This window comes from Psammomys obesus, unplaced genomic scaffold (genome assembly GCF_907164565.1).
Source record: "Psammomys obesus unplaced genomic scaffold, mPsaObe1.curated_primary_1811, whole genome shotgun sequence".
In the NCBI taxonomy this organism is placed as follows: domain Eukaryota; kingdom Metazoa; phylum Chordata; class Mammalia; order Rodentia; family Muridae; genus Psammomys; species Psammomys obesus.
In genome coordinates this window covers 1,703,853-1,719,674 of record NW_026590656.1, presented here as the reverse complement: position 1 = coordinate 1,719,674, position 15,822 = coordinate 1,703,853, and the positions used below count along the sequence as shown (strand labels likewise).

Here is a 15,822-nt window from a genome sequence, read left to right as displayed (position 1 = left end):
GATTGGTCTGTTATTTCCAGGAAAAAAAAAAAAAAACACTGAGGAAGGGGGCAGTTGTAGAGGAATTTCAGTCCAGCAACCAGGCTGTTCTGGCAAGGGGGTCACAGCCAGAGCCATTCAGGAGCTGCATACTGGGGCTGGAATGCAAACACACCTGAAATCCCCCTTCTATCTGGAATGGTGACACACCCTTTGGACACAAATTTAATCCCAAACCATGTATGGGATCTCAGGTTTGTAGAGGGAGGTACCATGTTTGGAAGTGAGGTCTAGCTGAGGCACAGACAAAGAGCCAATCAAAGAAGGACTCCTCAGCAAGAGTCAGAGATAGGATCCGCCCACCAGGAAAGGGAGGCTTCTTAAAGAGAGTGCAGCACTCCAGAGCAGCTCAGTTGAGTTCTCACTGTGCAGTGAGGTGGAGCTGAATGCTGGATCGCCACCCTACCCCCTTCCCTCCCGCCACCCACCAGCCTTTGTTCATTTTCTGAGTGCGGTTCTGTGCTGGTGAAGAGAGTCAGGTGAATCCCGAGAGTCAGAAGGGACCAGAAGTGTTTGGAGTGGAACCCACCCTGATCGGGAAGGAGAGAACCCATCCAGGTTGCAGGAGGCAGAGGACATCTGACAGAAAGGTCTCAGAGGAGAGCAGACGTCTGAGGGAGAGCTTCGGGGGAAGAGAAATTCCCTGGGATACTCTGCAGAGGATGCATCTCTTTCACCCCTCTCCTGCTGGAGAACACATAGGAACCTCTATTTTGGAGAGGGGGGGGGGAACTGAAGGCCTAGAGGCGTTCCTTGGGAAAGCCATGGCGGCAGTTGTTTGGGCCTTGATCACCTTCACGATCACTAGCCTGCTTGCACTTGCACTTGGAGCCGTCCTTATCTACTTTCTCTCCAAGAAGCTTGGACCAATATGTGCCCAACAAGAACGTACCTCAACAGCGTTTGGAAAAGCAGCTCTACTGCAAGAAGTGATAGTCATGCAACAAGCGAAATTAGCTGTGATGTTACTGAGGCTGCAGAGACACGAGAGAGAGGAAGTGAGAGAACCGAAGGCCCTGGAAGACGAACCTAGGGTACGTGATGGGTCTGGGGGCCTGGAGGGACAGACCCTGGAACCTGAGTCGCCAGCTCTGAAGGAAACCCAGCAAGGGCAGCCACCACCCCCACCTGCTCTCCCATTGGCCCAGGAAGGAACACCTGACCAGGGTTTTCAACAGCCCGCGGGACCTGTGCTTGCAGAATCTAAGGAGCCTCCCCGAGGAGGAAAGCATTCCCGCTCAGGGGGCTCCCCTGAGCCTAAGCCAAGGGGCCCCCCACTTTCTGAGCCACTCCTGCAGCAGCCCCAGCTGTTTCCTTCAGGGATGGGATCCGCAGCATTGGGCAGATCCTCTGAGGACCCCACTGCCTCGGTCACAGGGGTTCAGAGATTTCAAGAGGCCCTCAAGAGGCCATACCATCTGGCCTTGAGAAATGAGCCCGGCAGAGCAGATCTGAAGCATGTGGTGATAGACGGGAGCAACGTGGCCATGGCCCACGGCCTGAAAAAGTTCTTCAGTTGCCGCGGAATAGCCCTCGCCGTGGAGTATTTCTGGAAGCTTGGCAACAGAAACATCACCGTGTTTGTCCCGCAGTGGAGAACGAGGCGGGATCCTCACGTCACGGAACAGCACCTGTTGGGCCAGCTCCAGGAGCTCGGCATAGTGGCTCTGACTCCTGCCCGGATGGTCTCCCGAGAAAGAATCTCTTCTCATGACGACAGGTTCCTACTGCACCTGGCAGACAAGACCGGGGGGATCATCGTGACCAACGATAACCTGAGAGAGTTTGTGACTGAGTCGGCGTCCTGGAGAGAAATCGTTGCCAGGAGACTGCTTCAGTACACGTTCGTGGGAGACATATTTATGGTTCCCGATGACCCTCTGGGAAGACGCGGACCTTGGCTGGAAGAATTTCTTCGAAAGGACCTCTTTTCTCCAGACAGGCAGCTGGTTGTTGACAGCGGCCCGCCAGGCATGAGCACTTTGGACTCTGTCCTCTGGAGCCCCAGCCCCAGCCCCAGCCCCAGCCCCAGGCCTCCAGCCCGCACCCATGGAGCCTCTCCGAGCCCTGGGCTTCCTTGGCAACAGCTCTTCACCTCCACGGCCACACGGCCCAGGATGCAGCAGAAACTTGCCAGGCCCGCACAGAGATCTTGGGCAGAGATCAGCAAACCGAGGGAGGCGCCCAAGAGCATTTTCACAGACTCTGAGCCAAAAAGGAAGATTGACCAGATATGGCGAGCTCATCCATCCACAAGAGACCTGAACTAATGCCCTCTCTGGCCTGGGGGTGGAAGCAAGGCTGGGCTGAGACTGCACTCATAGTGGGGAGGGGACCGGGGAGGGCACTAGGAGCTGCCACCTGTGTGTAGTTCCTTGCCTGAGGGAACTTTGCTGTAGGGTATGGGAGAAACGAGGGACAGATGTTTGGTGTACACAAAAGAGAGATTCTAAATAAACAGAAACGGGGAGTAAGATCTCCCACAAATACAGGACGTTGTGCTTTATTTACTTGAGATACCCTGAATTGCCAAACGTACAGACAACTGCTGCTTAACATCCCCGGGTTCTAAGAGAACATGATGACGTGTGTGTGCTTTCATTCTTCAGAGAGGTTTTCCAAACACATCTTGGGTTTCAGGTAATGGGATGCTCAGGGGAGCAGCTTTTGCCTATATTTCCACAGGTGAGCAGAGCCTAAGGGTTATATCAAATTTCAAAGGAGCCCATCCCCAGTGAGAGAAGATTCCCCATGAAAGCCTCTACTCAAGGAAGGAAAGGAGGCAGAAAGAGAGCAACCCAGAGCCATGGTCCCACACGGAATGTTGATACCCACAGCCCCCGCTCGAATGCACACACAAGACCAACACCACAGCCAGCTCCACAACCGCCATGTCCTGGTGCAGGAAGAGCTCATCCACCTGGCTGAAAGAGGACAGTGAGTTCCTGAAACAGACAGATGGGAAGGCCTAGATCCTGAAATGGACATTTGCTTAGGTTACTTATGTTCGAGGGGAAGATGGCATGAAGGCATGTATCTTCAGGTGAATTTTTCCACCCTTTATTTTAGGAGAATGGGTGATAGTCTGTGCTGTATGACTGAAACCCAGCACAATGTTTCCATTCAGCTGAAAGAGATGCCAGAAAGGAGAGAGATGGAATCAGATGGTCCGTAGGACAGCCTGAATAAACGGGGAGTGTTCTTTATCTTCTGTGTCCTTGAGAGATGACTTAAAAATTAGTGGTTGGTTTTTTTTTTTTTTTTTTTTTTTTTTTTTTTGAAGGTTAAGTAGGTGGAGACTTGTTCAGTAATGCCATGAGTGAAGAATTATCCTTACTTCGTTCTTTTCCTGCCCACTAATTATACAGTTGCTAGGAAACTGGCCCAAATTTCCAGGCCAGATCTGTTTGTAGTCTTAGTTCCTAAAGTGTATCAATCAATTCAAAAGTCAATTTTATTTACCTAATCATGTAATGTCAATGCATCTAATTCCCTGTTTGTGTTTTTTCCCTCCTTTCAAAACTCTGTAACTCTAGACCTCTAACCCTTGACCTTGGGTCCACATTCCTCTCCTGTATCCACTGGAGGTTTGTATCCCATATTAGAACCCATATACAATTTAAAATCCTCATGTATTTACAGTGGAGTCTATTTATTCCTGGTCTTCTTTTGGAGTTTCATGAACTGGACATAATATTTTCGGGGGCTCATCCAGGATCCCAAGACTCCAGGAACATGGCCTGGAGGATTTTATGGCCTTAAGTGTCTAAATGTCTCTGTGCAATATTTGTGTGTGCATATACTTCTGTGTTGTATTCCAAAATTTTCTAGGGGCTCTGGTGTCAGTATCTGGGCAGCAACAGGTGATCAAGGCAGATATGTTGGTAGTCACAGCTGCTGAAGTTTAGAGGAACACCCTTAGCTTCATCAGTATTTTGGAGAGTAATATGTCTAGTGTACTTTTTTGTGTGTGCATCTGTTGGAGTGAAATTGTTAGACCTTTACAAGACACACTTCCAACATTGCATCCCACAGCAAACTTCTAAGCCCAGCTCAAGAAAGGCTGGGGCAGGGCATAGTCACCCCACCACACTGTGAGAATGGAGCTTGGTCCTCCATGTCTGGTTGTGCAAATAGCGCACCCACTCTGCTCCAGGTTGCCCGAGCTAGAGTTCCGAGGCTTCCAGGTCCCAGGGAGCACAGTGGCAGCTGGAGCCCCAGAGAGGTAGCGGGAGAAGACCCCCATTCCGTGCCCCTTGCTGCTGGATGTGGGCTTGATGAATGGGGACTCGGCCTGTGGTTCCCCCCCTGCTGACACGCCCCCCACAGGTTGCAGTGGGTCACACAAGGTATGGCTACACCCAGCCCCTAACCTGCTCCATGCGAGGCGAGTCCCAGTCCAGGAAATGGTGGCTCTGAACACCATGGTGCAATTCCTGGTGAGTCATGCCTGCTGGGCATGTAGGAACAAAAAAGTTGGGATTATGACTGGAGGGATGTTTGTAAGGTTTGAGCCTCTGCTTGTGTGATTTGTAAAACTTGACGATGCTGGACTCCAGTGAATTCAGCTGTGGCTGCCGAAAGCTTCTGCCTTGGTCTGAACTCAGAGGAATCAGTTTTAGCCTCTTCAGGATGGGTCAGTTTTGATCAAGTAAGAACGGTTTCATCTGTTTAATGTTTATATGTTTTTTTTTTAACTGATCTTAAATGGTTAGTATACTCTGTATGTCTTGGTTGTAGATTATGTGTTATTGGGTATGTTTAAAGGTTAAATTCAAATTCTTGTTTAGAACATATATGTGTGTCTATGTGTTTATAAGGTCTATAAACACATGTGTTTAAATAGCAACAATGTTACTTGCCATGCAATGTGATGTGACTCCACCATCTTGAGATTGCCACGTGGTCAGGGAAAGAAAAAAAATTTGCAGAACCTCTTAGTTGTAATGAATTTTGTTTAACATTCTATTTTCTTTTAGACTAAGAAGACTAGTCTCGTTTTAAATTGGCATTGGTTTTAGAGATTGGATTGTTTGCACTGGTGAATTTTGGTTTTCAAATCTGGTTTTGATTTTTAAAACTTTGGTTGTGCTTTCTGAATTAACTCCTAAAGAGGGTACTTTATTTTGATATTGCAAACACAAGTTTTGGAGAATGTTTAAATGTTTAATGCTATAAGACATTTTAAGTTTTTCAGGCATTTTAAACAATGATCTTGGGCAATCTAACAACAACAACAACAACAACAAAACTTGGAACAGTTTCTCAATCCTATGGGAGAGGAGAAAAAAAAAACTTTGGTATTTATTTTATTAATTTTACCAAATGAAACCAAACCATACTGTTTGAGCCAATTGAAAAAACTGCAGTTTTTACAGTGTATCATGTGGAGGGCTGCTCGTTTATTAAGCTGCTTTGTTTATCAAAACAAACAAACAAACAAACAAACAAACACGTTTTCACCTTGGTCTTCACCTTGAGACAGAGAAAAGAGAAAGTTTTTCCAAATTCCTTAAAACTTGTTCCAAGTTCCTTAAAGCTTGTTTATGTGACGTTGGACCATACCTGCTATAGGGAAGTAATTTTAGAAAAGGAGTTTGGCAGTTCCAGAACTTCTTTTTGTATTGATGTGACTTGTTTTTGCTTTGCCCATTAAAAAAAAGTGGAATAACCCCCACTAGGCTCCAGCAGGATCATGTCAGGAAGGAAAGGGTTTTGATGGGAGTTTTTATGTTGTCTGAAAAGCAAAGGACTATGATATTAAAGAAAAGAATAGCTTGTCTAAAGTAAGAATGTCTAATTAAACCAGAAGAATGGAGCTAGGAAAAGCTAACCGGAAGGTATATAGAATGTTACGGAAGGTCAGTGCATGTATGGACAGCCAGATAGCATATGAACTGTATTTACTTTGGTTCTTCGTACCTTCAAGTATGATTTGAGAAAGAACTGTAAAATATGTTGTTCTTCATTTAAAAGGCTGATGATTCTTCAATGCAAAATGCTCTCTTATGCTCTTTAAAGGTGAATGAATTCTGGCCGATAGGTTTGATGTGGCCAGAATAGTTCGTACAGTTTAAAATTGTTCTCTATTGTTCTGTTATATAGTTGGTTCTAAAACTTATTTAATTACAATGTCAGAACTTTTGGTTATGGGAAATTGTGAATGTTCCATAAAGCTTGCTATACTGTGGGAGGTAAATTCCATCAGTAACACCTAATGGCTATGTTTTATTTTGTCAGCCATAGCCTGTGGCAACATGTGTAAGTACAACTTTTGTCCTTTAAGCTTTTTGCTCTTCAGTTTTAATTCAAAGTGGTAGGATCAGCAAGATTTGCTAGCTCCTCTATGAACTATATGTGATTAAAGTTTCACTTTGCTTTTATTTTAGAAAGATATTTAAAGTTATGTTAATGATTGCAGTTCATTACAATGTTGAGCTTTACCTAGTGTCTTTGTTTATGCTTTTTTTTTTAAGATTAAGCCTAGGATGGGAAACTATGAAGTTTGTCTGTGTCAATCTACTTGAAATATAGTTTTAAAAAAATACATCTAAGGAATATGCCAGAATTAGAGATTATAGCATTCTGTTTCATAGGATGCAGTTTAGAGCAGATGATAAAGATAGACAAAGAGTAATTCAGATATGCTGGTCCTCAAGCTTGCCAGAGATCTTACGAATATGGAATTTTAACATGTGTAAGCATATTATTATAGAGAGTCCCAAAATCCTGGCAGCAGCTCCCCCAAGGTCTCCGAGAAGATTTGGGCATAAAGACAGATGACTGCAACTCTGGATTGTGGTATGCTAACCACTGGGCAAGGCTGCCCCAAATGGCGCACTGCTATGGCTCAGCCTAACTGTGGACAAACCTGTGGACACCTGGAGAGTCATTGTTTTCATTTCAGAAGGTGATGTGAGCTCAATTTCTCCTATTCCTTTTTTTTTTCCTTCCACAGAAGCAGTCTCTCATCTTCTGTGCCTGGCTGGATCGCCTCTGCTCATGATGCCTTGAGACCATAGGAGCCAGGGACACTGCCTAGGTGATGGACTGACTAGTTGTCACTGTCATTTTGTTTGATACATGGATTGGTACATTTATTTAGCTCATAATTTGTCCTTCTCAAGTCTCTGATCACATTGATAGCTAAGCTATGCAATTGGTAGCCTGAGTAGGTAATATAAGGTATATAAATGTGAGATGTATAAGAAATAATTTAAGGCATATTAAAATGGGAGATATTTCATATGTCTCTCTCCTCTCTGGTATGTTATCATAAGATTTCAGAAGTTCAGAGTTTTGACATTGATCAATAGAGTTCTGATAAGCTGATAAAGCACTGACTGCTTATTATTCAGTCACAATCTTGAGATTTTAATTGCCTTTTGGTTGTCTTCTGGAAACAGACATAGAGGAGCATCTTATCATGCTAAAAAACATCTGTATATCTGACCCAAAAGCCATGGTTTTTACTATGGTATTCTTAGTACCTGCCTCTTCTGAAGTAGACTTTGACATAGAATTTAAGAATATCTTAAACCTCTCCTTTTAGTTGCTTTGTTAAGGAAAGTCCAAGCATCCAGGGTTTAGCAGTAAAGCCATTAATCTATTTCTACCTAAGTTTCCAGTATGGCAAGGAGATGGGGGCTAAAAGTAGATGCTGAGTGTACAAAAGGTGGCCAAGCTCCATTGGTGGCTGATTACCAACAGCTTTGCCCACAGGAAAAGTGTGAGATTTTCAGACCTTGGACACATTTAAATTGTTTATAAAGGTTACAAAACAAACAGCTAGAAAGAACTGATACTTATTCAGTAGGATGCAGTTTTACCCTTTACTCTCAGAATGTTGTTATATTAGATTTGCTGATATGTTACTTTTCTGAGTATTTTTAAATATATATTTCCTTTTGTGTACTAAAAATTCATGAGTCTCAGGAAATCAAAAAGTCATGAGACCTGGATCTGGCATAACTCAAATGGACCCCAAATGAGTTTTTCCTCTGGTCTTGGCATTTCTCACTTTTCCCATTTAATAGACAAATTTTAACTTCTGTCTCTAGTCTGAATTTGTCTCAGCATATTTTCACCTGCTTGACTCTATTCTGAGATAAGCTATGGAGTGCAAGCTGAAATCTGAACTTGTTTAAAGCTGACATGATTTCTCCCTGCCTCTTCATGTGGATCAACTAACCAGGTGCTTCTGAGGACTGCCCCATTGCCCAGCCTTTGACTGGCATTTCAGCCTTCTTAGCTCCTGATGCCAATGGCCCTATTGTCAAAACTGAGACAGTTTCAGAAGATGAGACCATCAGCCCAAAATCCCACCTAGTGGGCTGAAATGCTAGGTCAAAAGGGTCTCCCTGACAGTAGCTATTATCTTGGGAACCTGCATCGGGAACCTGCTTCAGGAATAGAAACTAGTATTGCATCCTGGAGAGATACTAGAGAGGAAAGATTCCAGAGGATGGTTTAAATCCTAGTATAATATAGGGCTTACCACCCCTATATCCATCCTGAAGGGACCCATACACATTTTGCTTTTTACTTTGCGCCTTGTATTTTAAATTGTAGGATGGCTTTCATGAAGGAATGATTGAGAGCAATATAAATAATGGTACTCAGATCCCATTATGAAAAGGTAAATTTGGAGGATGGACTCGAGGGGCCATATCTAGAAGACCCAAATTTGGGTCTTCAAATGATCATGAGAAGCGGGAAATGAGGGACCAAAGACTTAAAAATCAATGAGTCCTGTTTTAAAGGCTAGCTAGGTGGAGACATGTCTAGTAATGCCATGAGGGGAAGAAATAGCCTTCCTGCATTATTTCCCCACTCACTAATTATACAGTTGTTAGGAAAGTGGCCCGTATGTCCAGGCCAGAACTGTTCGTATTCTTGGCGCCCAAAGTGGACCAATCATTTCAAAAGTCAATTTTCCTTACCAAGTCATATAATGCCAATGTATGAAAGTCCCTGCTTGCTTTTTTCCCTTTGAAAACTCTGTACCCCTAGACCTCATGCCCGAATTCCTCTCCTGTTTCCAAAGGAAGTTTGCATCCCATATTGAACACATAAATAAATTAAAAAAAAATATCTTGTATTTACAGCAGAGTTTATCTATTCCTGGTCTTTTGGGGTTTCTGAACTGGTCAAGACATCCGTAGTTGAGTACAAGGTCAGCTGGGTACTTTCTCTGCCTCTCTGAGCTAATGGGATTTCCCCTGAGCATGAGGCTTTTGATCCTCCTCGGTAAAAAGCAACAAGGATAGGCTTGCTTTTTCTAAAACCCAGTAGGGGAGGGGTTGTAGAGGAATTTGAGTCCTGCAACCTGGCTACTCTGGCAAGGGGTTACACCCAGAGATCTTCATGGGCTGCCTGCTGGGGCTGGATTCAGACACACCTGAAAACCCTCCTGGCTGTAAGGCTGACACACGCTTAGGACACAACTTTAATCCCAAGCAATGTAGGGAACTCTAGTTTGGAGAGGGAGTGGGCCTTGATTGGAAGTGAGGTTTAGTGGAGGGGCAGACAAAGAGCCAATCAGAGAAGGACTCATCAGCAAGAGTCAGAGATAGGACACCCTCAACAGGAAAGGGAGGCTTCTTGAAGAGAGTACAGCACTCCAGAGCAGGTCAGTTGAGTTCTCACAGTGCAGTGGAGTAGAGTTCCTTGCTAGATCCTTTTCTGTGTACAGTTCTGTGCTGGTGAACAGTCAGGTGAATCCCGAGAGTCAGAAAGAAGAAGTGTTTGGGCTCAAACCAAAGTGTTTGGGAAGGAGAGACGCCACCAAGGTTGCATGAAGGAGAGGTTATCTGACAGAAAGTTCTCAGAGGACAGCAGATGTCTGAGGGAGAGCCTCAGAGGAGAAATTCCCTGGGATGCTCTGCAGAGGAATCATATGTTTCACCCCTTTCCTGTTGGAAAACACAAAGGAACCTCCATTTCAGAAAGGGCAGTACTTGAGGGAAGAGAGGTTCCATGGGAAAGCCATGGAGACAGTCCTTTGGGCCTTGATCACCATCACGATCACCAGCCTTCTTCCACTTGCAGCCGACCTTATCTACTTTCTCTCCAAGGAACTTTGACAAATAAGTGCCCAACAAGAACAAATCTCGACAGCAGTTGAAAAAGTAACTGTACTGCAAGAAGAGATAGTTGTACAACAAGGGAAATTAGCTGTGATGTTGCTAAGGCTGGAGGGACAGGAGACAGAGGAAGTGAGAGAACCGAAGGCCCTCGAAGGAGAAATTAGGGTACCTGATGGGTCAGGGGGCCGGAATGGACAGCCCGTGGAACCTGAGGCGCCAGCTCTGAAGGAAACCCAGCAAGGGCAGCCACCCCCACCGGCTTTCCCATTAGCCCAGGGAGGAATGTCTGAAAAGGGTTTTCAACAGCCACCGGAACATATGCTTGCAGAATCTAAGGAGCCTCCCCGTGGAAAGCATTCCTACTCAGGGGGCTCACCTGTGCCTAAGCCAAGGTGCCTCCAACTTTCTCCATCACTCCTGCAACAACCCTGGCTGTTTCCTTTAGGGACGGGATCTGCAGCATTGGGCTGATCCTCTGAGGACCCCACTGCCTCGGTCACAGGGGTTCAGAGATTTCAAGAGGCCCTCAAGACCCCACACAGTTTGACCTTAAGAAATGAGCTCGGCAGAGCAGATCTGAAGCATGTGGTGATAGACGGGAGTAACGTGGCCATGGCCCACGGCCTGAAAAAGTTCTTCAGTTGCCGCGAAATAGCCCTCGCCATGGAGTATTTCTGGAAGCTTGGCAACAGAAACATCACTGTGTTTGTCCCGCAGTGGAGAACGAGGCGGGATCCTCATGTCACGGAAACAGCACCTGTTGAGCCAGCTCCAGAAGCTCGGCATAGTGGCTCTGACTCCCGCCTGGATGTTCTTAGGAGACAGTTTTCAGGAAAAGCAGTTGAAGGCAGGAAGGGCCTTGAACTTGGATCTTGCCAAGGTCCTATTGCTCAATAATGTTCCAAACCCTGGAGAAAGGAAGCACCAACTCCAGCAGACAACCAATGACAAAGGACCCAGAGGACAATGCAAGCCACCACTGGGTAGGAACCAATGCAAATATTTCAAGGAGGAAGGTCACTGGTTGAAACAATGCCCCTAGAATTGACCATGTCCCAGACTAAGGTTCTGGCTTCGTAGGAAGAAGAGGGGGATGGGGTTCGGATCCAGTCCCCAAACCCAGAATAACCCTTACAGTGAAGGGGAAACCCCTGTACTTTCTCGTGGACACTGGAGCTCAACATTGAGTGCTCCTACAACCCGAAGGACTGGTCTGATCAAAAAGGTACTGGGTCCAAGGGGCAACCAGTATGATACAATATTCATGGACTACTGGAAGAATGGTGGATTTAGGAATGGGCCGGATAATCCATTCATTCATGATAATTCCAGAATGCCCCTATTACCTGTTGGGGAGGGATCTGCCTAACAAAATGAAGGCTCAAATTAATTTTGAGTCTGAGGGCTTCAGCTATTAGATGAAAAAGGCAACCAATCAGATATTGACTTGTGACCTAGCCTCTGAGGCTGAATATAGATTGTTTGAAAAGCCAATTACCCCCACGAGTGATATGCAGACCTGGTTGGCATGATATCTCCAAGCTTGGGCAGAAACTGGAGGAATGGGGTTGGCAAAACACCAACCCCCTGTGTTCATTGAACTCAAGCCTGGGGCAGATCCTTCTTGGATCCATCAGTATCCCATGTCCCAAGAGGCTTGAAAGGGAATAACTCCTCACATTCAGAATCTGTTGGCCAAGGGGATCTAAGGCCATGCCAGTCAGCTTGGAATATACCCTTATTACCACTGAAAAAGCCTCATACTAATGACTACCTTCCTGTCCAGGATTTGAGGGAAGTCAACAAGTGGGTAATGAATATACATCCAACAGTGCCTAATCCATATACACTTCTGAGTTCTTTGTCAACTGAGCAGCCTTGGTATACTGTATTAGATTTGAAAAATGCTATCTTCAGCTTACCGTTAGTCCCCAAGAGCCAAGAGCACTTAGCCTTTGAATGGAATAACCCCAAAAAAGGAATAAATGGACAGTTGACATTGACCTGCTTGCCACAGGGATTCAAAAACTCTCCTACCATCTTCGATGAAGCTCTCCATGAAGACCTGGGTGAATACTGAAAACAAAACCCAGATGTTACTCTGATTCAATATGTTGATGACCTCCTGGTGGCAGCAGGGTCAGAGCAAGCCTGTCTGGAAGGCACACTAAGACTTTTGTAGACCTTAGGAGACTTGAGCTATTGGTCAGCAGCTAAGAACACACAACTTTGCAAGACTGAAGTGACATATTTAGGCTATATTCTAAAAAAAAGGACAGAGATGGTTGTTGGATGCCAGAAAGGAAATGGTCCTCAGTATCTCTCCACCTATAAGCCCTTGTGAGGTGAGAGAATTTCTGGGGTCAGCAGGTTTTTATAAGTTATGGCTACCTGAGTTTGCAGAAATAGCTAGATTCCTTTATGAAGCCACACAAAAAAAGTCTTCAAATGGACTGCGGAAAAGCAACAGGCCTTTGAAAATCTTAAATGAGCCCTGTTCTCCACACCAGTTCTTGGGCCACCCAATATAACCAAGCCCTTCCAGTTGTTCGTGGATCAGAACAAAGCGGTGGTAAAAGGAGTGCTAATGCGAACCCGGGGACCTTGGACAAGACCAGTAACATACCTGTCTAAGAAACTTGATCCTGTGGCCACTGGATGGCCACCATGCCTCTGCATTATTGCAACAACCACACTTCTGATTAAGAATGCAGACAAATTGACTCTTGGTAAAAAATCTGATTGTAACTACCCCCTTGTTATAGAAGGTATAATTAAACAACCACCTGATTGATGGTTAAGGAATGCCCACATGACTCATTATCAGACTTTGTTAATTAATCCTGGTAGAGTTGTTTTTCAGCACCCTGCCTCCTTGAATCCAGGAACCCTCCTGCTGGAACCAGAATTGGAGCAACCTCTACATCAGTGTGAAGAAATCTTGGCTCAAGCACATGACATCCATGAGGGCCTTAAGGATGCACCTTTGCAGAATGCTGATTATGCTTGGTTCAAAGACAGAAGCAGCCTCATCCAAGAGGGTATTAGGAGAGCAAGTGCGGCAGTAACAACTGAGGTTGAAGTAATATGGGCTCAACCCCTCCCTCCAGGAACATCTGCCCAATGGGCCAAACTGATAGCCTTGATCCAAGCTCTGACTATGGCTGGAGGGCTGGCTATCAATGTTTATTCAGACAGTTGATATGCCTTTGCCACCACCCACATGCATGGGGCTATATGTCAGGAGAGAGGACTCCTCACAGCAGAAGGAAAAACCAAAAATAAGGAGGAGATCCTATGGCTCCTAGAAGCCTTATGGCTTCCCAGGAAACTCACCGTTATTCATTGCCCCAGACATCAAAATAACAGTACTGAGATAGCAGCCAGAAACATTCTTGCCAATATAGCAGCCAAAAGTGTTGCACTCCAAGAAACAACTGATGTCTTGGCTGCCATACTGCCAGAACCACTTGATCCAAATTTACCAAAATGCCCTGGTACACAAAAGAGGAAATCCAATGGGCAAGGAAACAGCCCATGAGTCAATGGCTGGAAGGATGGTGGCACTCGACTGAGGGTAAGTTGATCCTGGCCAACTGTCTAGCCAGAACAATCCTCAAAAAGATTCACAGAGTTACCCACATGGGATCCAAGAGAATGTCAGACACTGTCCAGCAGTCAAAAGTGACATTCAGAGACCTGCATAAAACTATTGATGACACTGTGATAAACTGTAAAGCTTGTCAAGTGACTAATGCCACCAACAAATCACAACATACAGGGACGCATTCTCAAGGTAAGAGGCCTGGAGACAATTGGGAGGTTGACTTTACAGAGGTCAAGGCCGGAAAATATGGCTGCAAATACCTGCTGGTGTTCATGGACACTTTCTCAGAATGGATTGAGGCCTTTCCCACCAAAGATGTGACTGCCCAGGTCATGGCAAAGAAGCTACTGGAAGATATTTTGTCCAGGTCTGGCTTTCCTCACATGATAGGGTCAGATAATGGAGTGGCATTTGTGTTAAAGATAAGTCAGATCGTAGCTAGGTTCATTGGGGCAGATTGGAGATTGCGTTGTGCTTATAGGCCCCAAAGTTCGGGACAGGTAGAGAGAATGAATAGAACATTAAAAGAGACCTTAACTAAATTAACCTTGGAGACTGGTGCTGACTGGGTGATGTTCCTCCTCTTTGTCCTTTATAGGGTAAGGAATTCTCCTTACCAGCTAGGGTTAACTCCTTTTGAGATCATGTATGGGATGTCAGCCCCTATAGTACCCAACCTTAAGACTGATGCTATTGCTGAAATAGAGGAAGGTGATTTACTCTTTCTGGTCAAAGGTACCCAGTGCGTGCATAATCATGTTTGGCCTAAACTATGTGCTCTTTATGAAGCAGGCCAAGTTCCAGAACTGCACAAATTCCATCCTGGAAATTGAGTATACATGAAGTGGTTTCATCAGAACACGCTGGAACCTATGTGGATAGGACCGTACATCATTTTATTGACTAGTCCCAAAGCCATCAAGGTTGATGGGATTGCTGCTTGGATCCATTACTCACACAGTCCGGCCAGCTAACCTTTCTCTACCCCAGAAGATTATCTGACTCCAGCTGTTCCGGAATGGAAGGTCTCCAAGGACAAAGCCAACCCACTCAAGCTAAAGCTCCAGCGCTCCTCCTATTAATAATTATGACTTTAAGTTTCTTTCAGAATCATACAGCCTGCAACTCACATCAACCCCTGAATTTAATTTGGAGCATTATCAACACAGCTACAGGAGAAATTGTGAGTGTAACGTCTAAAATAGCCCCCCAAGGGACATGGTGGCCCAGTCTCCAGTTTGACCTTTGTCAGCTGGCCATAGGGTATTGCAACATGGGTGACTGGACTCCAGATTTGAAATGAAGGCCCAAATCAGGGATACAATGCACACATCTAAACATAGTAAAGGCAATATACAGCAAGCCTATAGCCAACACCAAACTAAACTGAGAGAAACGTAAAGCAATCCCACTGAAATCAGGGACAATGCAAGGCTGACCACTCTCTCCATATCTCTTCAACATAGTCTGGAAGTCCTTGCTAGAGCAATAAGACAGTTGAAGTAGATCAAGGGGATACAGATGGGAAAGGAAGAAGTCAAATTATCACTATTTGCAGACGATATGATAGTATACCTGAGTGACCACAAAAATTCTACAGAGAACTCCTACAGCTGATAAACACCTTCAGCAAAGTGCCCGGTTACAAAAATAACCCCCCCCAAAAAAAATCAGTAGCCCTCCTGTATACAAAAGACAAAAGGGCTGAGAAAGAAATTAGGGAAACAACACACTTCACTATAGTGACAAATGACATAAATTACCTTGGTGTGACCCTAATCAAGCAAATCAAAGACTTCTATGAAAAAAATTTCAAGTCTCTGAAGAAAGAATTAGAAGATGATATCAGAAGATAGAAAGATCTCCCATGCTCATGTCTTGGCATGTTTAACATTGTAAAAATGGCCATCTTACCAAAGCAATCAACACATTCAGTGCAATTCCCATCAAATTACCAACACAATTCTTTACAGACCTGGAAAGAAAAATTCTCAACTTTGCTACACCCTCCCCAGCATCATTGGTGTAGCATATCAATAGATTGTGCTACTAGACAGGAGATATGTTTTCTTTGGAAATAAGCTCCCT

General features: G+C 44.9%; 1 protein-coding gene across 1 annotated transcript; it reads left to right on the top strand.

Moving 5' to 3' along the window:
- Positions 1–803: 803 nt before the first annotated feature.
- LOC129677476 (NEDD4-binding protein 1-like) lies at positions 804–2,309 on the top strand. The gene has a single exon (XM_055608091.1). It carries the CDS (start codon positions 804–806, stop codon positions 2,307–2,309), a length of 1,506 nt encoding a protein of 501 aa, XP_055464066.1.
- The last annotated feature ends 13,513 nt before the right edge of the window (positions 2,310–15,822 follow it).